Raw genomic sequence first — 23,252 nt, forward strand, 5'->3', positions numbered from 1 at the left:
CATTGTTGGCATTTTTGCCATGAGATCTGGGTGTGTGGACTTCTTTTGCTAATTCTAGGTTTGGTATGGACAGAGAAGGTTGGGACAGAAGAGATAATATTTGGGCAGGTTGGGCCAAGAGGTTGGAAATGGCTTGGGTGGAAGGAAGTCAGATGGACAGAGGGCTGGTGTATAGGATGTTCCTCTTGTTCCAAGCCTGGGATGCCAGGGTAGATCTGGCCTCTGGAAGGGTTTGATGTGGCATGTGAGGGGCTTGGGCACTGGGAAAATAGGTAAGGCAGGTCCTGGCAGACATTTAGAGGTGGCAGACAGTGGAAGGCAGACAAGATGGGAGCACTGGACATGGCGCCTGGGCTACATTTGGCGGCTTGGGGAGAAGACATGGATGGGGAGGGTCGGGGAGGCTCCTACAGCAGGAAGTGTGAGCTCTGATTGGGTGGGCAGAAGGAAGTAGTGCAGAGAGACAAGGGAGTGATCCTGGGCCTTTGTGGTTTCTGGTTTACATTTTCTCTTACAGAGGAAGTTATCATCGCTTCATCAAAGTTGCCCTTCAGTCCCAACCCCACCCAGGCTGTACCCTGCCTGCCTGTAGGTAGCCACAGATAGCTCCCCAGAGCCATCTTACTGCACCACTGACCCAGAATGAACATTGGGGACAAATGTGCTAGGAAATCTAGATCCAGAGAACTCCTAGCTGGTAGGTAAGGAGCTACAGACCATTGTCTGGGCAATCTCTGGGCTCTGTCCACACCAATTCTTTGCTGACTAGCCACCTGGTAGGCCACCTCCAGCCCTGCCTGCACGTTAGGCTGCTCCTGCATCCATGTGGAGGTCCCTTCAGCCACCTGGCTTCTGAACTCTCATCCTGAAGCCTTCCTAAGTCTACACACTCCCCTCATGTCTACCTGGGCACCTCTGCTGGGCATCTCTGATTGCTGGGAAACTTGACCTTCCAAGCGGACAAAATGCTATTCTCTTTCTTGTCCCTGACTGCTGTTTTCCAGCCCCCCTCCCCAGCCCCCGGTGTTGAATAAGCTATTGTCCCCATTTCACTTCCTACTAAAAATTCCATCTCTCATCTCAAGACTTGGAGGTGTCATATCTCGGTACCTTCCTGCTGGCTGACTCCACCTCACAGGAATCTCCTTGAAGTCTACAACCCTTTGTAGAAAATAATAGGCTTTCCCAAGTAACACACTGTTGGCATTGTAATTATTGGCCTTTTGGTCTGTCTCCCTTACTGCTCCATTAATCTGCTGATAACTCATCACTAGATAAGCTTTGCATACGGGAGACTGATAAACGTTTGCTAAATACAACGAAGGCTGTGTTGGTTTTGATAGAAGGCTATGTTTAGAAGGTCTTTTTCTGTAATTAAGAAGTTGTGCAACCCAAGAGACAGCAAGGGAGAAGACAAGGAAGTGGAGAGGAGTCATTGAGAAATTAGACTTCCGAGGAGGGGGAAGATCCCTGCTGTGTGGGTAGAAGGGCATCATCAGGAATATCAAAGTGCATATGCTGCCACCTCATGGCCCACATGGGTTATGACAGCCATGGTATTCTTCTGGACTTATTTCAGCCTTAGTTCACTTCATTTTTCTTGTATAAATCCTCTTTTGGGTAGCCACAGCTGGAGCCTGGATCATCTGAATGGAGACTCTATTGTGGGTTTTCACAAGATGCTCAATGAATTGCTGATAAGGAGACTTGGTGAACACGGTCTCTTTCCAGAGGTGTGTGTGGGGGGTCAAGTAGGTGGTCTTGGAGACGGCATTGAAGGTGGCCTTGGCAAAGTTGCCCAGGTTGGCAGTGCAGTCCCTGGCTGATGTGAAGCAGTCATCAACACCAGCCATCAGCAGTGATTTCTTGGGCACAGGAGCAGAGATGATGCCAGTGCCTCTGGGGGCAGGAATAAGACATACTAGCACAAGTCACAGCCACCTGTCACCTTGCATGGAAGAGTGTAGGTAGGGCTTGCCATCTTGTTCCCTCTGTAGTAGCTTCTCCACACAGGGTGATGGAAACCTTGACCAAGATGATGGCCTCTTGGATGGCAGTGTCTACTTCCATGGAATACTTAACACCAAGACAAACGTGAACATTATATTTCCCAATAGTGACAAAAGCCTTGAATCTGCTCCTCTGGCTAGCCAGAGTCTGCTTCCACACTGGCATTGTCTTTAGAACCTTATTCTTAAGAGATGTGCCCAGAAAAAGCCAATAATGTTGTATTCCTTATGCTGCTATGAACATAGTTGAGCATGTGTCCTTGTAGCATGATTGAGCATTCTTTGGGTATATGCTCAAGAGTGGTATCATTGGGTCTTGAGGTAGATTGATTCTCAATTTTCTGAGAAGTTGACATACTGATTTCCAAAGTGGCTGTATAAGTTTGCACTCCCACCAACTGTGGAGGAGTGTTCCTCTTGCTCTACATCCTCTCCAACAGAATCTGTCATCAGTATTTTTGATCTTAGCCATTCTGACAGGTGTAAGATGGCATCTCAGAGTCATTTTGATTTGCATTTCCCTGATGACTAAGGATGCTGAGTAATTCCTTAGATGTCTTTTGGCCATTTGAGCCTCTTCTGTTGAGAATTCTCTGTTTAGATCTGTAGCCCATTAAAATTTTTTTGTAGCCCCCTTTTTTAATTGGATTATTTGTTATTTTGATGTCTAGTTTCTTGAGTTCTTTGTATATTTTGGAGATCAGCCCTCTGTCATATGTGGGGCTGGTGAAGGTCTTTTCCCATTGTGTAGGCTATTGTTTTGCCTTATTTACCATGTCCTTGCCTTACAGAAGCTTCTCAGTTTTAGGAGGACCCATTTATTAATTGTTGCTCTCAGTGTCTGTGCAACTGGTGTTATTATATTCAGGAAGTAAACTCTTGTGCCAAGGCATTCAAGACTACATCCTACTTACTCTTCTATCAGGTTCAGTGTAGCTGGATTTATGTTGAGGTCTTTGATCCACTTGGACCTAAGTTTTGTGCATGGTGATAGATATGAATCTATTTGCAATCTTCTACATGTTGACATCCAGTTATGCCAGCACCATTTGTTGAAGATGCTTTCTTTTTTTCCATTGTACAGTTTTGGTTTCTTTGTCAAAATCAGATATTCATAGGTATGTGGATTAATGTTAGGGTCTTTAATTTGATTCCATTGGTCAACATGTTGGTTTTTATGCTAAGACCAAGATGTTTTTATTACTATCACTCTATAGTAGAGCTTGAAGTCAGGGATGGTGATGCCCCAGAATTTGCTTGATGGTAAAGGATTGTTTTAGCTATCTTGTGTTTTTTGTTTTTCCAAATGAAGTTGAGTATTGTTCTTTTGAGATCTATGAAGAATTGTGTTGGGATTTTGATGGGGATTGCATTAAATCTATAGATTGCTTTTGGTAAGATTGCCATTTTTATTATATTGGTTCTATCTATTCATGAGCATAGAAGATATTTTCATTTTCTGACATTATCTTTGATTTCTTTCTTCAAGGACTTAAAGTTCTTGTCATACAAGTCCTTCACTTGTTTGGTTAGAGTTACTCCAAGGTATTTTATATTATTTGTGGCTATTATAAAGGGTGATGTTTCTTTGATTTCTCAGTCTGTTTATCATTTGTATATAGGAAGGCTACTGATTTTTTTTTAGTTAATCTTTATCCCGGCACATTACTGAAGGTGTTTATCAGTTGTAGGAGTTTCCTGGTAGAATTTTTTTTGGTCACTTATGTAGACTATCATATCATCTGCAAAGAGCAGAAGTTTGACTTCTTCCTTTCTAGTATGTATCACTTGATCTCCTTTTGTTGTCTTATTGCTCTAGCTAGAACTTTGAGTACTATATTGAAAAGCTATGGGAAGAGTGGACAGCTTTGTCTTGTTCCTGATTTTAGTGGAATCATTTTGAGTTTCTCTCCATTTAATTTGATGTTGGCTGTTGGATTGCTGTAAATTATCTTTATTATGTTTAGGCATGTTCCTTTATTTCTGATGACTCTAAGACCTTTTTCATGAAGGGTGTTGGATTTTGTCAAAGGCTTTTTCAGCATCTAGTGAGATGATCATGTGTTTTTTTTTCAGTTTGTTTATATGATGAATTACATTGACAGATTTTCATATGTTGAACCATTTGTGAATCTCTTGGATGAAGCCTACTTGATCATGGTAGATGATTTTTTTTTGATGTGTTCTTGGATTTGGTTTGCCAGTATTTTATTGAATATTTTTGCATCAATGTTCATGAGGGAGATAAGTCTGTAATTCTCTTTCTTCGTTGCATCTTTGTGTGGTTTTGGTATCAGGGGGACTGTAGCCTCAAAGAAAGAGTTTGGCAATGTTCCTTCTGTTTCTATTGTGTGGAACAATTTGTAGAGTATTCGTATTAGCTTTTCTTTGAAATTCTTGTAGAAATTCTGCACTGAAACAATCTGGCCCTGACTTTTAATGACTGCTTTTATATACCTATAAGGGTTATAGGTCTATTTAAATTATTTATCTGGTCTTGACTTAATTTGGGTATGTAGTATCTGTCCATAAAATTGTCCATTTCTTTTAGATTTTTCAATTTTATGGAGTACCGGTTTTTGAAGTATGACCTGATCATTCTGGGGATTTCCTCATTGTTTGTTTTTGTGTCTCCCTTTTAGTTTCTGATTTTCTTAATTTGGATGCTCTCTCTCTGCCTTTTGGTTAGTTTGGATAAGGGTTTGTCTATCTTGTTGATTTTCTCAAAGGACCAATTCTTTGTTTCATTGATTCTTTGTACTGTTCTCTTTGTTTCTATTTTACTGATTTCAGCCCTCAGTTTGATTATTTCCTGGCATCTACTTCTCCTGGCTGACTTTGCTTCTTTTTGTTCTAGAGCTTTCAGGTGTGCTGTTAAGTCACTAGTGGGACTAGTGGGATTTCTCCAACTTCTTTATGTAGGCACTTAGAGCTTTGAACTTTCCTCTTGGTATTGTTTTCACAGTGTGCCATAAGTCTGAGTAAGTTGTACATTAATTTTCATTGAATTTTAGGAAGCTTTAATTTCTTTCTTTCATTACTCAGTGGTCATTCAGTTGAGCATTATTCAGTTTTCATGAGATTGTAGGCTTTCTGTAATTTGTGTTGTTGTTGAATTCTAACTTTAAGCCATGGTGGTCTGATATAATACAGGAGGTTATTCCGATCTTTTTGTATCTTTTGATATTTGCTTTGTGATGGAGTGAGTATGTGATCAGTTTTAGAGAAGGTTCCATGAGGTGCTGAGAAAAAGGTTTATTCTTTTGTGTTTGGGTGGAATGTTCTGTAGGTGTGTATTAAGTCTATTTGAGACATAACATCTGTTAGTTCCCTTATTTCTCTGTTAAGTTTCTGTCTGACAGACCTGTCCAGTGGTGAGAGTGGGGTGTTGAAGTCTCCCACTATTAGTGTGTGTGGTTTGATGTGTGATTTAAGCTTTAGTAATGTTTCTTTTACATATGTGAGTGCCCTTGTATTTAGGGCATAAATGTTCAGAACGGAGACTTCATCTTGATGGTTTTTTCCTGTGATAAATATGTAATGTCTTTCTTGATCTCTCTCTCTTTTTTTTTTTTGCCAGAGCTGAGGACTGAACCCAGGGTCTTGCGCTTGCTAGACAAGTGCTCTACCACTGAGCTAAATCCCCACCCTTGATCTCTTTTGATTAATTTTAGTTTGAAGTCTATTTTGTTAGGTTTTAGGATAGCTACACCAGCTTGCTTCTTAAGTCCATGAGTTCTGTTTTTTTTCCCCCCTTAATTAAGGTAGGGGAGGTTGTTTGAGGATAATTCTTTTTACAGTTTAATATTCTACTTAATACTCATATGTTCATACATGTTTCCATCAAATCCATCCCTCATTTCAGTTACTTCTCTGTTCCCCTGACACCCACCTTCCTCTCCCAGCTTCATTGTTATTTTAGTTTTTTAAAATACCCATTGTGGACTCAGGTTAAACATTTAAAAAATCCTTCTCTCCTACATTACATCTGGACCTCAGTTTCCACCCCCATCTACTCCCCTTCTGTTTCCCTTCAGAAAAGAGCAGGCCTCTCAAGAATATCAAGCGAACAGAGCTTAAGAAGTTACAATAAGACTAGTCACAAACCCTCATATCAAAGCTGGATGAGGCAACCCAGTAGTAAGGATAAGTGTCCTAAGGGCAGGCAAAAGAGTCAGAGACACCCCCACTCCCTCTGTTGGGAGTCCCACAGAAACACCAAACTACACAATCATAACATATATGCAGAGGACCTAGCTCTGACCCATGCAGGCTCTGTGATTGTTGCTTCAGTGTCTATGAGCCCCTATGAGCCTTGCTTAGTTGATTCTGTGGGCCATGTTCTCCTGGTGTCCTTGACCTCTCTGTCTCCTACACACCCCCTTTTCTGCAGGGTTCTCTGAGCTCTGCCTAATGTTTGGCTGTGGGTTTCTATATCTGCTCCCATCAGTTGCTGGATGAAGCCTCTCTGATGATGATTGTGCTAGGCATTGATCTAAGAGTGTAGCAGAATATCACTGGGAGTCATTTCATTGACTTTTTTTTTTTTTTTTTTGTCAGTCCTGGTTGGTTCTATCCTAAGTCTCTGTGCTATCCAGGCTGTGGTTCCTGGCCATTCAGGCAGTATCAGGACTGCTCAGGTCAGGCCATGCTAGCCAGAAGAACATGCAGGCCTCCTGACAGAGGAACTCTCCCACCCACTTGGTTCAGTTTCCAAAGACCCAATCCACCACCACCCCTTCCTTTCCCACCCCCTACCCCTGGGGCTGTGTCCCCATCCCTGATTCACTGGACACTCTCTGCTCAAGTGCAGGCCACACCAGCCAGAAGAGCAAGTAGGCCCCCTGCAAAACTTCCCCACTCCCTCGTTCCCACAGACACAATACTCCACCATTCCTCCACCTTCCAACCCCATTGCCACGTCCCCACCCTCAACTCAGGTGGACATGCCCTTCTCAAGTGCAGGCCACACCAGCCAGAAGAACAGCTATGGGAACTCAGGCACCATTTTTTGGTGTGTGTGTGTGTGTGTGTGTGTGTGTGTGTGTGTGTGTGTGTGTGTGTGTATTGTATGTGTGCTTGCATGTACCACAGCATGCATGTGGAGGTCAGAGAACAACCTTTGGGAATCAGTTTTTACCTTCTGACTTGTTGAGGTAGTATGGTATCTTTTGGTTTTTCTGTGACTGCGCTGCATACCCCTGGCTCAGTGAGCAGTGAGATAGCTCTGTCTTCTGTCTCACTGTTGGAGTGCTACTAGTATAGATGTGTGCCACCATATCCAGCTTTCTCGCCTGGGTTCTCAAGTCAACAGGCTGGCACAGCTAGTACTGTTACACGCTGAGCCATTTCGTGGGCCCCTGCCCTCAGATTTTAAAACATTTTGCTCTTAGGATTCTCCTGTGCTTGTGAGAATTATTGAGTATCCCAAATGGTTTTTATGGGTTATATTTCTACATACTTACTGTATTGGAATTTGAAAAATTGTTTACCATCTTATTTAAAGTAGCACTAAGAGTTCATGAATATCAACCTATTAAAATAATTATTTATTTTATGGAGTTATCACAAAACATGTCTTTAAAGCAATGTTCACAAACCTCTTTACGTCTCAGAGGAAGAAAGCTGTGGCTTCCTTTCTATTTCTACATTAAATATATTGCTATATTCTGTTTGGGTTGAAGATGGCAAGAAAAATCCATTTCTCAGATAAATAGTTAGAAGGTAGAGGAACACAATAGTAACTTTAAATACAGTTATAGATATTATATTACATCATAACTACCAAGTAGTGAGTTCTTAGAATCTGAAACCATATGAAAATTTTTTTTTGCACAAAGTTTCATTAGAATTGATTACTGCATCCTCAAACTTGAATGAGTCTTTTTTCAGTTGTGATTTTGTAACATACTAGTCATTTGGAAAATATTGGTTTATTGGCTCATGCATGTCCTCTAAATGCTGACCTGTTTCATTACCCAATCTATGACATGTTTATATGTATGTGTTTACATATGTGTACATATAAAACATTTGTAATACCACCACTGATCTCATCAATAAATGCACCTGTTGGAAAAATGTTAGATCATGGCTACAAACTCCTCCAAAAGCTAGTTTTTTTTTTTTTTTTTTTTTTGTGGAGCTGAGGATCGAACCCAGAGTCTTGCACTTGTTAGGCAATGCTAGGTTTTGCTTGAAAGATTTAATTTCATTATTCCAATAAATTCTATGTTGTTTTTCTTGAAATGAAAAGCTCATGTTGTTCATTTTCAAGAAATGTATGTCATGAAGTCAAGTAGGATCTATATAATTTGCCAGTTTTCTGTTTTTTCGAAAAGAAATCAGTTCAATAAAAAATGTGGCCAATTCAGCTCATAGACTGACCATACATGGGCTTTTTCTTTCAAGAACCAGGATTGAAAGTTAATAAAACAAGTAATTGTCTCTGTTCCATCAAGAACATTCTTAGGGTAAAGTTTTTGAAAGAAATCCTGCACAGACCCATGACAAGCAGGTGCCTCTTCCTCCTCCCTGCCTCACCAGAGCTGGGTCTACTTCATACTGTCTTGTTTTTTCTTTTTCTTTTTTTTTTTTCATTTTTTTTTCCGAGACAGGGTTTCTCTGTGTAGCTTGGTGTCTGCCTGCTCACTTTCCTTTCCTGGATGTTTCTTTTCACGCCTTTTAAAAGCTTTCTCTGCTGTTCCAGGGCTGGACAGGAGACAGACTTGGGAGCTGTCTTCATGAGATTATAATTACAATGTATGATCTGTGAAGGACAGGTGGTGTCTTGGAGGTCCCACCAGGGCTGAGCAGACCTCTGGGAAGAAGCAAGGCTGAAGTGGAGTTTCTTCTTAGGTGGTAGGAGAAGTAGGAGAACATTGGAAGGGTCCTGTGGTGGTGGGAGAGGGCAGATTCATGGGAGCCTTGGAGAGATGTCAGAGATGAGAATTAGGGGAGTAGATGAAGGCTCTGTCATCCAGGAGATAGGAAGCCCTATCAAGATTTTAGTCCTAAATTTGTAAACCCACAGAGTCAATCCTGACTACCATGTTCCTTCATCTTGATGTCCTCATAGAGGAGATTATTATTATTTTTTGAGGGCATCTTCAGCCTGCTAGGCCTTAGGTATTTGTGGCTATCTGGATGGGTCAGAACATTTCCTGACTTAGGCAGCCATTGCTTAGTCTTTTCTTGGGCTTTCTATCCCCTGGTTTTCTGCCAAGGGAAACCTCTTCACTCCATCTCTTGGTGCTCCTTGGATGCATGCTCCAAGGCCTTAATTTTTAAGAGTTATATTGTTGATTATGCTGTGCATTCTGAGTCACTGTAAAACAGTGTTTCCAGGGTCACAATCCCACCATATTGGAATTCTTGAGCTCCATTGCCTTAGTCTCTGGCTCTGACCCATTCACCCTGGCCCTGGCTGAGTTCAGCACCCTGCTCCCTGCATGGCTCAATCCTGGGCTTGGGTGTATGCCTATGGGAGGGCAGTGAGTGAACTTGGTACATAATCAAGGGTCCCTTTTGTTACCAGGGAAATTGGGGTCCTCTTGTGTGACTTTTTAGTCTCACTAACAACATAATTCTAGAATGGACCCAACAGGGGGAGCAATGATAATTTTATAGAGAGTTTAAATAAAAAAAAACCAAGATAAAGAAGCTATAAATCTTGGAGGCTGCCCGGAGGAGGAAGATCAAGCAGAGAAAGAGAAAAAGCCATGAGCTAAGCCAACATGGAGCTCAGCAACTTGGCAGAGAAGCAACCACATGGTAGCGAGGGGAACATTAGGGAAAGAGTGGAAAATCCAAAGTACTGTAGAAAGCATACTTAGGTTTTCACCAACATCCTATAACAGAGACAATAAAGAAGAGAAAGAAAAAGCTATGCCTTTTTGAGTCAGGAAGGCAAAAACGAACAACCCAATGGCAGCTGGTATGGGATTGCACTAGGGAGCAGATCCTCTGGGAAGGAGCAGCATGCTATCTCACTAAAGGGGTGATTGTTTCTCCTCTCTCTTTAGCACAGCTTAATAAGGTAACCCACTTTTGTGAAGGGAGATTGATCTGCCCAACTGGACTGACTCTTATGTGTAGGAGACAAGGGCATGTCTCTACCTCGAGTACTATTCTTTTTGGCTAGGAGGCAACAGCTTTTCCTTGGTAGGCCTTCAGTGCTACTGTAACTCTTTCCAGGGAGTTGTTTTTCCCTGGGACAATCTTTCTGCGTAAGGCCATTTCCTTAGGGTCTCTGAAGGCTGCCCTGTCTGCTGGGAGTGAGAGGCTCTATATCCCCTGTGAAGATGCTGGAGTCTCACTGTCATGTGGTACTTCCTCTATGAGGATCTACAGCTCTGGAAGACCAGGCTTCAGACCATGAAACCTGCTCAGGGATGATGTAATTAGGCCCCAGGGCAGAAGTGGGTGAGAACTGTTTCCTTTCATGGGTCATAGTGTGATGCTGATGGTGGGTATAGAGGGAGGGCATGTGATATGTACATAGGGCACAGGGTCAGAATTAGGCGCAGTGAACTTCCTCCTGGGAATGTGGCTTTCTATTTCTTTCCTTCCATCCTGGCTCTGTAGGTGACCTTGGTAGGAAGGCATTTGGAATAGTACCTGGTAAATGACTTTAATCGATAGCTTTCAGATTTGTGGAGCAGATTGCTATCGGCAAAAAGTTCACTGATGTCAGAAACAGCCGCCAGGCACTCAGGCCCCAGTCAGCCAGGCCTATTAAAGGCTGAGCTGAAGAAAGAGGCCAGGGAGGATGTGGCAATTGGGACCTTTCCCAGGGAGGAGGAACCTGTGCTTATTCACAGGGCGGGTCCCTGTGCTCTCAACCCATCTGGTCTCACCTGTGTTCCTTTCGGGACTCCGAACTGAGTTGACTCTGAGTCTCAGACCTCTGTCCTCCATCTTTTTTGGGGGTCCCTCACTTCCTCTTTTGAGGAAGCTAGAGCCTGAGTGCTCCATTCCTAGGGACTCGGGGGTCCTCTAGAGCCAGGGAAAGCAGGAAGAGACACCTGCTAGAGGAGGTACAAGACTTGCAAACCAAGACTGGAGGAGGGAACTTCCGACAATGAGTGGTGAGCTGGTGGTACTCTGACCTGTCGGGCTGGAATAGTAAAGAGTACCCAGGTAATTCTACTCTGTTTTGTGTGAGAACATGGTGGTATGCAGATGGTATGTGTTCCCCTTCTCCTCCCCTCTTTGTGTGTGTGTGTGCTCATTTGCGTATGGGTATATACTTGTGTGTATGCGTGTGGAAGGCAGAGCTTGGTGGTGGGTTTTTGTCAACTGCTTTCCACCTTACTTTATGAGACAGGGTTTCTCAGTGGATGAGCTCGTAGAGTTGGCAAGGCCGGCTGGACAGTGAGCTCCAGGGATCTGCCTGTCTCCACCTCCCAGTATCGGAATGACAGACTTGCCCCACCACACTCACACTCAGCTATTTTTTTGCATGGCTGCTGGAGAGTTCAGCATCATTCTCGTATGGCAAACACTTTAGCAACTGAGCCATCCCCCAGTTTCAGTTGTTTCTGTTTGAGTGTGATCTTTAAAAAATGTCGCCAGAAGGGACTATGCTGGGGATGTCTTCTTTATGCTGTGAATGTGTTGCTCTGATTGATGGATAAATAAAACACCAATTGGCCAGTAGCCAGGCAGGAAATATAGTACAGGTGGGATAAGCAGAGAGGAGAATTCTGGGAAGTGGAAGGCTGAGTCTGGGAATGCTGCCAGCCGCCGCCTCCACCATGAGAAGTAAGATGTAAAGGTACCGGTAAGCCATGAGCCATGGGGCAAGATATAGATTTATAGAAATGGGTTAATTTAAGATATAAGAACTAGATAGCAAGAAGCCTGCCATGGCCATACAGTTTATAAGTAATATAAGTCTCTCTGTGTTTACTTGGGTCTGAGCGGCTGTAGGAGCTGGGTGAACACAGGAAAACAACAACTACAGGACTAGATTCTATCAAACCAGTCTTAAGGTCAGGTGTTCTCTGCCCCTCAACCAGATCTTGTCTCCTTCAACTCCCACACCCTGCTTGCCTCATGTGGTCCTATCCCTAGCTGGAAAGGGGATGTCTGCATTAGACCCTTCCATGTGAACTTGAGTGTCTTAGACCAGTTTTAGATTTTGTTCCTGCATATACAGAGTTGGGGGTGGTGGTAGATTCCTATTTAAGACTTACTGTGCCAGTATCTACATAAGTCACACACACAGTAGGCACCAGTAAATAGAGTTGCTAGGTGTCTGTACTAGGATGTGCACCAGCTGTGTACAGGGCACTCAGAGGAGCCTTAGCCAGGTGCTGGCCCTCAGGAGGCCACGGCAAGGCAGTAGGTGGACAGGTGACATGTCATTGGCGACAGGCGCAGTCATGTTTACTGTCAGTGTCCCTCCCAGAGCTGCTGATCATACTTTGTGTTGGTGACCGGGACCACCCAAGGATGCTTCCCTGGCCTCTTGTCTTCTCTGCCCTGATTCTCCCAGTATGGGGTAAGTTTTCTTTCTCTGGACCAAATGGGTGCTTTTCCCTGGCATGCAAGAAGAGCTTTATGGCACCTCTAGACTTGGGGACAACTCTTTACCCTACCCCAAGTAATGGCTTTTATTAAATGGTTAAATCTTTAAATCTTAAGTTTCTCTATCTGAAGACTGAGAAAAGGTTGCTTCTCTTCAATTTGAGGATTCAGTGAGGGAATGCACGTGACTGACTTGGCACTTGGCAGTAAGAACCAATAAATGGGAGCAATGGTCATATGTGTCACTATTATGACAACCAGCATTCTAACTAACTTAGATTTGTGCCTGTCAACAAAACAACGTTCCTTTGGGAAATAATGTAAATCAGTGCCTGGGGACATCCTCACAGTCCTTCAAGTAGGAGCATGGGCTTGACGGATGTCCCAGCCCTGAGCAGGAACTGGCCTGATTCCTAAAGGCAATTCTAACTATTTCTTCTTATTGCGTCTGATACACAAAATGTACACAAAAGAGAACATTGTGGTTTTGAGGTGTCTGAATACACTTTCAGTCATTTTTGCCAATTGCATGTTTGGATATGGCTCATAATTGTTCAACATGTCTGACTCCCTGCCTGTAGCAATGCACTACCATCCTGGGGATTACCTGAAGATAGTATTAGAGAAAACCATGCCACCAACTGTTAGAGGTCGTTCCATGGTCAGCCCAGAGGAGCTTGATGGAGGAGGACTGGGGACTCCGGGAGGCAGAGAGGTAGTGGAGAGGGGCAGCTGTTTCTGGTTGGAGCTCTGTTATCCTACTGTTATCAAAGGGTTCTGGAACTCTTTGAAGACAGATGAAAGCAGGGATGTTCTTTTGCAGGTGTTTTCTCCTGGGAAAAAACACAAACTAAACAGATATCAGAAGGGCTGCAGCAACTGCTTGGCAACATCTCCCAGTTCCTGGAGAAAGGCAAACTGGGCCGTGATGGTGAGGAGGCTTAGCGATCTGCCAGTGTTCTCAGGTAGCCAGAATGCATCTCAGGTCTGCACAGCCAGCCGGGACACATGGATAGCATCAAATGTAGAGGAGTTCTGGTCAGCAGCTTAAGTGTAATTTCATAGGCTCTTGGGGTGTAGGGATGATATCGAAAGGCGGGAAACAGCTTATGCAGGAGACTCAACCCTTGAGTTCAGTGGCTCAGAGAGTGAAGGTCAGGTGAAGATTCTGCCTAGTGAGAGCCCTGAGGCTGAGGAGGAGATGCAACCCCATAAGGAGAGTGGAAGTCAGAGGAAATTGCCAGTGAGTACATAGTGAGGCTACAAGAGCTGGGTGGGGACAAGTGGGTGGCATGGGTATATTTCCTAATGTAGTGCATTTATGGTGGAGATTCCTGAGATGGGGGAGCAAAATATCCAGAGTACCTGGACAGTTCAGCTGCCTTAGGAGTGAGAGTCTGAAAGGTGTACACATGGCAGTGAGCAAGGAGGTATGACCACCTGAGGATACCCTTCCTAGGGCATTTTCACAAGCACTGGGCAAAGTTCAGACCAACATGTGGCAAAATGCACTGATTGACATACTCTCTCCACATAGACATCTTCGGCATGGTCTCTCGAGAGGAATGGGGGGCAGAAGCAATTGGCTGCAGCTCTAAGCTGAGCAGGCCAGTGAATGTCCTTGTCATACACCATGTCCCTGGACTAGAGTGCCACAACCAGACTGTCTGTAGTCGGAAGCTTCAGGAACTGCAGGCCTATCACATCCGCAACAGCTGGTGTGATGTGGCTTACAAGTAAGTGGCTGAACCTGGACCTCCAGGCATGTGGTCAAAGCTGCTCTGCCAAGGTTCTTATAGTTCTTTCCCACCTAGTTTCCGCATGTCCTTGGCTCTAATTCTATAGGTTTTGTAATAAATACAGTATTCAAAAATCTTCATGAAATTCTGAGAATTGTCTGTGAAGTTTAATGCCTCTTAGATGCAGAAGACACAAAAACCAAGACATTAACTGCTCCTTCAAACCCCGCTGGAAACTCTTGGTTTGCCTGACACCTCATAGTTTACAGAATTCTTCCTTATACCTGAGTGCTTCTGATCATCCACTAGTCTGAGTTGGGCAGAACAAGAGTCACCATTTTCTGGAGGTAGGGAGGTTGCTTGAGTTCCTCAGTGCCACACACAAGTACAGTCATCGATCCTAAACTAGCCTGACCTGTCTCTGTCAAGGTAGTCTCCACTGCACTGCAGGTATGGACTCTTATCTGACTGGGGCAATCATCTCACCTATGACGCCAACAGCCAGTCTAGGAGACTCCTATCTGACTTTGGCTAGTTGTCAGCAGTCTGGCTATGGCAATGGGAATGGCTTTTGGCTTCAGGTGCCCACAGCACCTCCACTTTCCCACATCAGGCTTTCTCCGAGGCCTCTATGATTCGGAGGAGTCAATGGCACCAGGGGGATAGGAGTTGGTGGGTAACTCCATCAGCCTAGCCCTTCTGTGATGGTTCTAAAGCTATGTATACAGCTCTTCAGAAGGACAAGGTGGGTGAGTGGCAGCCAGGATTTAGTGCTGAGTGCCTACTCTTAAGCTAGCTCAGGGGCATAGGCTGTTGTTGGATTTCTTTCTTCATGTTTTTTCTTCTCTCTGCTCTATCTCTTTGACTTCTGGGATCCCTCCAAAAACACATTGTTTGCCACTGTGACCATATCTCACATGCTGTGTTTCTGTAGGAAGTTACCTGGCAGGGAGAGAATAAGTGAGCAGCCTGAGTGGAGATTCTGTAGGCTGTGTACCTTCTGTGGGAGGTAGGAGAGAGCTGTTTTTTAGGGACGTATGGAATCCATAGAGACTAACACTGTGTGGCTAGGTCATCTATAGTTTCTTCAGATGTCCCAGATCACCCCCCCTTTTTTCTCAGTATTTAAGGTGATTTGTATACAAATTGGGTGTCTGGGAAAGGGAGGGTGTATGGGGTGTGGGTGTGAGTCCTTTTCATTGTTAAAGATGAAGATACATGATTTGTTCTTTCTAGAGTCTCAGAGAAATCCATGTGGATACTTTTTAGTCAACCTGCCCTGTGCCCTTCTCCCTTCTGAGTCTGGGTAGTTTTGTCTCTCAGGAATATATAATGCCAGCAGTAACTTGTATTCCCTGCCCATAGTTTCCTGGTTGGGGATGATGGCAGAGTCTATGAAGGTGTTGGCTGGAATGTCCAAGGCTCACACGACCAAGGCTACAACAACATCTCCTTAGGCCTTGCCTTCTTTGGCGCCCAGGAAGGTAATGGCACCTCAGTTGACTGTCCTTCAAGGAGTTCTCTGATGCCTTCTCTTGAAGCTCTGCTGCCCTCTCAGGCGTCTCTTCAAAGCCACTTTCTCTTGGCATTTCCTTGGCTTCCAGAACACACGATGCAATGCCTTCTGCTCTGGCTTCCTTCCCTGATTCTTCCACATTTCTTCCTCAAACTCCCAGGCTTCTCTAGGCGAACCTCCCCTCTCCCTCTTCTCCCCAAGCTTCTGTCTGCCAGGTCCTTGCTCTGCTCTTCTTCAGGCTTTGCCCCCTGTCTCACACCTTCTCTCCAGGACTGACGACAGGTCTGTGGCTGTTGGCCAGGTGTCCTCTCTGTCTATCTCTCACTCCTAGATTTTCTATTCAGCCTCTGTAGTAGGTATTTTTCTTGCTGCTGTGACCAAATACCAGATGAAACCAACTTAAGGAAGGGAGAATTTATTCCAGCGCACAGTTTGAGGGGATAATTCATTGCAATGGGGGAGACATCATATGAGGGGTATGGAGTGGCTAGCCATATTGCAACTACTGTTAGGAACAGGGGGATGACGTTGGTACTCATCCCATTCTCTCCTGTGTTCAGCCCAGAATCCCATCCCAGGGAATGGTGCTGTCTGAGTTTAGAGTGGGTCATCCCACTTCAGTGAGCCCATTCAGGAAATGTCCCTGGGTTTGTCTCCTAGATCTGCTCAAGTTGACAGTTAATTCCATAAATTGTTTTCCTACAATATATTTTGACTATGTTTTCCCCTCCTCCAACTCCTCCCAGACATCCCTACCCCACTACCCATCCAACCTCATGTTCTCCCTCTCTCTCTTAAAAAAAAAAAAAAAGCCTAAGCAAAACAAAATAGAACAAAAGTCTCAAAGCAGGGTGGGAGCCATGGAATTTGTTTTGTGTTGGGCTACTCCTGGGAGGTCACAGCCTCTGACAGTTTCTATTTCCTTCCGAGTCTTTTGATTTCTGTTAATGTATTTTGTATAGCTAGTTTCTCATTTCCTACTCAATACCCTTTGGGACAGTCCAGGCAAGCTCCATCATTCCCATTACGACAGCATGCAGCCCAAGTTTCAGAGAAGCAAAGAACCCAAAGACACACTGTGGGGAGGAGTTAGAACATGAGCCTGCATTTTCCATTAGTAACAGGAGGGTGCTTCCCGCAGAGTAGGGCTCAGAATGCCTGTTTAATTTACAGATTTATTGGTTGTTTTGGGATTTGAAGCATGTACTTTTTAGATTCTGAATTCTTCTTCATGAACAAGTGGGTCACCAATAGCGTTTGATTCAGGGTTTTGTGCTGTGAAAGATGATGGTGTGGGCAGGTGGGGCTTACTGGGCAGAACCACCTTAAAGCTCTCTTGTGGATACCGAGTGTGGCTATGTGAAGTCGGCACATCATCGGGAAGGGCTTCAACTTGAGGCACCCAGAGCCCTGTTTTCACAGGCTCCTGATACTCGGCCCTCTGACTTGAGGGATGACCTGTCCCCATTGTTTCCTGTAGCAGCTGTGTAGGTTTGTTGGGGGGCACCTCAGCTTCTTCCCACTGCTCCCTGATGCTAGGCTGGAAGAGACTCCCTATAAATCACTCTCTTCCAGGGCACAGTCCCAGCACTGTTGCTTTGTCAGCTATGAAAGGCCTGATCTCCTATGCTGTGAAGAAGGGCCACTTGTCACCCACGTACATCCAGCCACTTCTTGTGAGAAGTGAAAACTGTCTGGTCCCTCCACAGAAGAGGAGACAGAAGAAAGGTGAGGCTCTCTCCCCTTCTGGTCCTCCCAGTCCTACATAGTAGGATGGCAGCACTCCCGAACGCCACCAGGAGCGACCTCATCAGGCTTTTCTCACATCCTTTCCAGTAGACATGTGGTCACCAGCTTTCTGAAATGTTGGTGCTGGCCAACCTTGAACTCTCCAGGCCACTTCTTTCCCCATTAGCTGCAGTGACAGTGCCACAGCAGTATGAGTGGTGTCATGCGAACAGTCTTTCTGCAGTCATATCACACTTGCTTCTTCAGCAGAAACTGGGCCTAAGGAACGAAGTACAAGAACCCTCGAGTCATAGAGCTTCAGTGCAGAGGGGGAGAGAAAGATCATGAGCAAATAAACAGACACAATACTGGGACGAGCTGGATGGTGGTGGTGCATGCTTTTAATCCCAGCACTCAAGAGGCAGAAGCAGGCAGATCTCTGAGTTCGAGGCCAGCCTGGTCTACAGAGTGAATTCCAGGACAGCCATAGCTATAGAAAGAAACTTTGTCTTGAAAAACCAAACAACAACAACCCCCTCAAACTCAGTATGTCATATGGTGGAAATCGTTAGAGAAGAAAATAGACATAGGAAAAGACAGGGTGTACTTATGCACAGTTCTTAGTCCCATGCTCATATATAAGCACACATTTATAAATGCAGAAGGTAACACAAACTTGTTGTCGTCACATTGACTTTACAGGAGGAATTTAAAAACAATTCAGACAACAAGTTTGATGCCGTTTTGTGTTAATAAGCCATGGTATCAAAACCTATGAGTTTTTATATTTATTTATTCTATTGTTTTATACGTATGAGTGTTTTGCATGGACATATATATGTGTACCACATGTGAGCCTGGTGCCACAGATGAGGTCATCGGATCCCCCTGGAACTGGGATTACAGGTGATTGTGAGTCATCATGTGAGTGCTAGAAACTGAACCCAGTCCTCTGCAAGAGCAACAAGTACCCTTAACCACAGAGCCAATGGAGACTGCTGCCATCCGTCCATATTGAGGATTGCTTTATACAGGCAGAATCTTACGAGTTTTAGGTGTCTGTCCAACAGACTTCCAGAATAAAGCTTCTGTGTTTGCTGCTTGAATCGGTACACTCCAGAGCATCAGGGGCAGGATTGGGAGGGGCTTTGAGGGTGGTTGGGAAATCTCAACATGCTGAGGATCAGAGCGGCCTTCAGTGGTCATGTGGCGGGCGTGGTGTGTGTAACGAATCCTTTGTGTTTTATCATTTGTTTTTGTTGTTTTACCCTAAAACAGCTTGCCCCCACGTTGTTCCACGGTCTGCCTGGGGTGCAAGAGAGTCCCACTGCTCCAAGATGACTCTCCCTGCAAAGTATGTCATCATCCTTCACTCTGCTGGGAGAACCTGCAGCCAGTCCGATGAGTGCCGCCTGCTGGTCAGAGATCTCCAGTCCTGGTTCATGGACAGGCTAAACGCATGTGACATTGGGTATAAGTAAGTGGTCCTAGGGATAGGGACTGTTTTTGTTTGGTCAGAGAATCTGAATCTCTCAACAGGATGGGAAAGGGAGTTAATGTTGATTGACTATTCCCCATGTGAAAGACCTATGGGTACTTAGGTTGGCTTTTGACCCAATCCAGGGTGCTCTTATTTATGAGAAAGATAAGGGACAGTCACAGCCCCAAGCATGTTCTCAAAATGTGTACCTATTAAAGACAGCATATGGATATTATGGTGCTTGGCTTGCTCCTTCCGGTGTTATTAAATGGCTCCTTCACATTTAAGACTCTGAACACTCAGAAGGAGAGTCTTCCCTACATGGAGAGACTGGATGACCTCCATTAATTTCAGTGCCAAGGTCTGCAATTCTGTAATAAGAATGTGTTATCTAGGGGCAGACCTTCTTTCCTCCCCTACATTTCTTCTCCCATCCTCTCCCTGTGTAGGTCTGTCTGTCTGTCTTTCTCTCCTCCTCCCCTGTTCCCTTCCTCCCCCTTTCTTCCTTTCCTTCTTACTTAGTGTAATTGAATTGAATGTCAAAATTCTGTGTCTGAGTTTTGTTGGTCAAGAATACTTACGTTAAAAGACAGTAACTTAAGACTGGCCCACATAGAAAACAAAATGTCCTGCAAAACAGGCAAAAACACCATAGATGTTTCCAGAGCTTGAGGGTAAGACTCTAGAATACCTCGTTCATTTCTCACCACAAACAATCAAACTGAAGTTGAAGCCTAAGTATAGCCTACCACAAACTCATATGGTGTGTTTGTATGTGCTAATAAAAAGAGCCGCTACCTTAGGGATGTTCGTGGATTAGCTTCTAGAGCTGAGTGTTAGTCTTGACTGTTCCTGCCAGGCACCGGTGTGCAGTGTGCTTGCCTCAGTTGGATTTGTCACTTGGCATATTCTTCTAAGGTGACTGATCCTCTTCTCTGTCTCCATTTTAGTGAAGCTCTTCAGAGGTGGGAGAAAATATTACCACTAGTCAGCTATTAGGACTCGTCAAATGATTGCTAGGTTCTGCTATTCAGGATAATCTGACGGTGTTCTCCTTAATTACAATGGAGATGTGAATATCAAATATGAATTTGGAAATCTCATTCTGAGGATGAAAGTTTTTCTTTCCTACTTAGGCTCTAGCAGGCAGTTACCTTTTCCTAGGCTGCTGATTTGTATTGTGCATCCTATCATCCATCATTCTGGAGAGGGTCTGAACTCAGGACCAAACATTCACTTCTCACACATTACAGCTCTAGGCCATGCTCTGAGGATGCTTCTTGTGGGAGCATGCATGGGTGGCTCTTACCCTCTTACACACAGTGTCTCTGAGGAATTGAGACATTGACTGTGATCACATAAATACCAATATTGGATATAGTAAGAGGTGAGGCTGGGAGGTGGAAGAGCCATGTCCTGAAGAATGATGTATCTTCAGCTGGGGAGTTTGGGTTCTGTGCAAAGAACTAAGGGTGCTATAGGATTTGTATTTTTGAAAGAAGCCTTGAATGATGCCTTGGGAACAGATTAGTGAGTGTGAACTTGTCGGCAGTGAGATTTGAAGATCTGGCAATTCAGGTAAGGCAAGATGTTGACAAAAGTAAGAGGGTACAGATGTCACAGGGAGAAGTGGAGCCATTCAAGAGTTCAGGAAAGTGAGTGGCTAATGCCTAAGGTGCAGGACTATGTCAGGGAGGTGGCTGGGAGATACCTGCAACAAGCCTTGGCTGGCAAGTGGATGAAGTGAATGGATTGAGGCCTGGGTTTGGAGCCAGTAGATACTAATTGTCCCTACAATGCTGTCCCAGAGAAGAAGAATGGGGGCTCCATCTGTGAGTTGTGTACTTTCATGGATGATAAAGAAACAAGACAATGGATAGCTTAATTCTAAGAGTGTGTAGAGTGAGGAGGAAGAGCCACAGGGGAGCACCCTAATGAGCACACACTTGAGGAGGCTGAGGACAGAGGCCCATCTGCCAGACAGGAGGATAAGTGGACCATCCCAAGTGGAAGTCCCAAAAAGTTGTCTGGAGAAGGAAGAGAGGTTGACAGGTTCAACTTCATGGAAACTGACAGTTAGACATTTGGGAAATCAGGGTGAGTTGCTAAGTTGTTTATATTCTAAAAGCAGCTACTGTGACAATTTACTCCAGCAAAAATCTGCACATGTTTTAAGTCTGGGTCTCTCTAGAACCCCATCCCTCCAAATTTTTTTCATTAGCATACTACTCACAAAGACTCTGTCTTTCTTGTTCTGTAACTTGGTGCTTCATTTAGTAAAGAATGAATGAATGGATGAAGAAAGGTGAGTGTCAGTCCCCAAATGCTTCTCTTTCATGCTAATCTCTGTCTCTCTTGTGATTTTTCCAGCTTCCTCGTGGGCCAGGATGGTGGTGTTTATGAAGGGGTGGGCTGGAATCACCAAGGATCCCGCACTGATGGGTACAATGACATTGCTTTGAGCATCACCTTCATGGGTGTCTTCACAGGTAAGTGGAAGCTTTGGGTAGCTGTGATCCTTCCTTGTGTGATGTTTGAAGAGAGTGTGTGATTTGGACAGAAAGACATCAGACTCAGACCTCATTTAAACCATCATATGCTGAAGCTTTGTATTTATATGAGTGTGGCTAGAGGTGACCCTCAGATCCTAGAGAGAATAAGTACTCTTAAATTACTTTTTATGCACACAGACAAACCTTCCTTCCTCCCTCCCTCCCTCCCTTCTGCCTTTCCTCCCCTTCCCTCCCTCACTCCTTTCTCTGCTACAATGTATGGGTGAAGCAAGGAAAATGCCTTTGTGATTAATTGAGTAATTTCAGGTCCTCTTTGTAACCTATCCCATGGTAACAACTCTAGTCTGCTCGGCCTTATACACAAGGAAGGCAGAGATTTTGGGGATTTTTTTGTTTTTGTTTTTGTTTTTGTTTTTTGTTTTTTGAGACAGAGTTTCTCTGTAGTTTTGGTGCCTTTCCTGGATCTTACTCTGTAGACCAGGCTGGCCTTGAACTCACAGAGATCTACCTGCCTCTGTCTCCCGAATGCTGGGATTAAAGGTATACACCACCACTGCCTGGCATCAGGATTTGTTTTGACTACAATGAAAATGTTCATTTACTCAGAGCTTCTGACTAGGGCTAGGTGTTGTTATTGAATCTCTGGAAAGGTGACATGCTGTCCCTGCTACTCCTTCTGGCTGGTTTGTAAATGAGCATTAGATGGGGGTAAGGGCAAGTGAGAGGATGCTGAATCTTCAGGGAAGGCCTGTAAACCTCACTGCTCCTGACAGTCTGGAAAATTCACTGTCACAGATCCCTCTGTGCTTTAGAGGGTGGTTGGCACTATCTTTGCCTTCTTCCATCTCAACAATCAGAGTGTCCTTTCTTCTTCCCCTTTGGTCAACCAAAAGTATCTCTAGGCACTGCCAAATGTTCCTTAGGGGACTAAAATGTCTCCACTAGAGAACTATTAGGGCAAATTTCTGGAGTAGGAAAACCTTCAGAGTTCTTCAGATCTATATTTATAATTCCAGGACCAGTAATTCAGAGTCAGGAAACCTTTTGAGCTGAGACATGTGAAATCTTGATCTGGCATTCTCTCCATCTATAGAGTGACTGCCAACAGTCGGATATGTGACTTTAGTCGTAGGCTGGGTAGGTTTGAGATCATGTTCTGCCCTGGTCTGGGCACCCCAGGATCCTACAAACCATGGTCTGGCTGTGTTTTGCAGGCTCCTCGCCCAATGCAGCTGCTCTGGAAGCAGCCCAGGACCTGATCCAGTGTGCTGTGGACAAGGAGTACCTGATCCCCAACTACCTGCTAATGGGCCACAGTGATGTGTCCAATACTCTGTCCCCTGGACAGGCATTGTACAACATCATCAAGACATGGCCTCACTTCAAGCACTGAGGGAGGCCCCAGTCCCATCTGATGATGTTCTTCTTCCTGCTGGGTGTCTGTCCTTACCTCTCACTTTGGATTATCATTGCTGTCCTGTCATTTCAAAGCTTTACCTTGTTCATTTCCTGGGTTGGGGCAACCATGTCTTCTCTTGGTGACATTTACCACTGTCCCCCAAGTTTTGTATGTAGTCTTGAATCTTCTTTCCCAGGCATTGCCTTCTCAGACAGGTGAGGTAATGGGCTGGTTCTTGTCATAACATCTATATCCCTAGCAGCTGTGGTTTGTCTGGTGGCTTCCAGTGCTCATCCACAGCCCAGGCAGGGTGTCCTCCCCTCCTCTGCTCACAC

General features: G+C 44.5%; 1 protein-coding gene and 1 pseudogene across 2 annotated transcripts; one reads left to right on the top strand and one right to left on the bottom strand.

Moving 5' to 3' along the window:
* Positions 1-1,586: 1,586 nt before the first annotated feature.
* On the bottom strand, positions 1,587-5,920 carry LOC118586189 (annotated as a pseudogene).
* Positions 5,921-12,467: 6,547 nt separating this feature from the next.
* Pglyrp4 (peptidoglycan recognition protein 4) lies at positions 12,468-22,911 on the top strand. 2 transcript variants are annotated; one of them, XM_036189293.1, is made up of 8 exons: positions 12,468-12,516; positions 13,366-13,473; positions 14,080-14,278; positions 15,647-15,765; positions 17,373-17,525; positions 18,804-19,002; positions 21,376-21,494; positions 22,733-22,911. In XM_036189293.1, the coding sequence occupies exons 1-8, from the start codon at positions 12,468-12,470 to the stop codon at positions 22,909-22,911; spliced, it is 1,125 nt and encodes a 374-aa protein (XP_036045186.1). The 2 variants fall into 2 exon arrangements, with proteins under 2 accessions (XP_036045186.1, XP_036045187.1); XM_036189294.1 differs by having other exon boundaries at positions 13,366-13,467.
* Positions 22,912-23,252: the final 341 nt, after the last annotated feature.

This window comes from Onychomys torridus, chromosome 6, assembly GCF_903995425.1.
Source record: "Onychomys torridus chromosome 6, mOncTor1.1, whole genome shotgun sequence".
NCBI classification, from domain to species: Eukaryota; Metazoa; Chordata; class Mammalia; order Rodentia; family Cricetidae; genus Onychomys; species Onychomys torridus.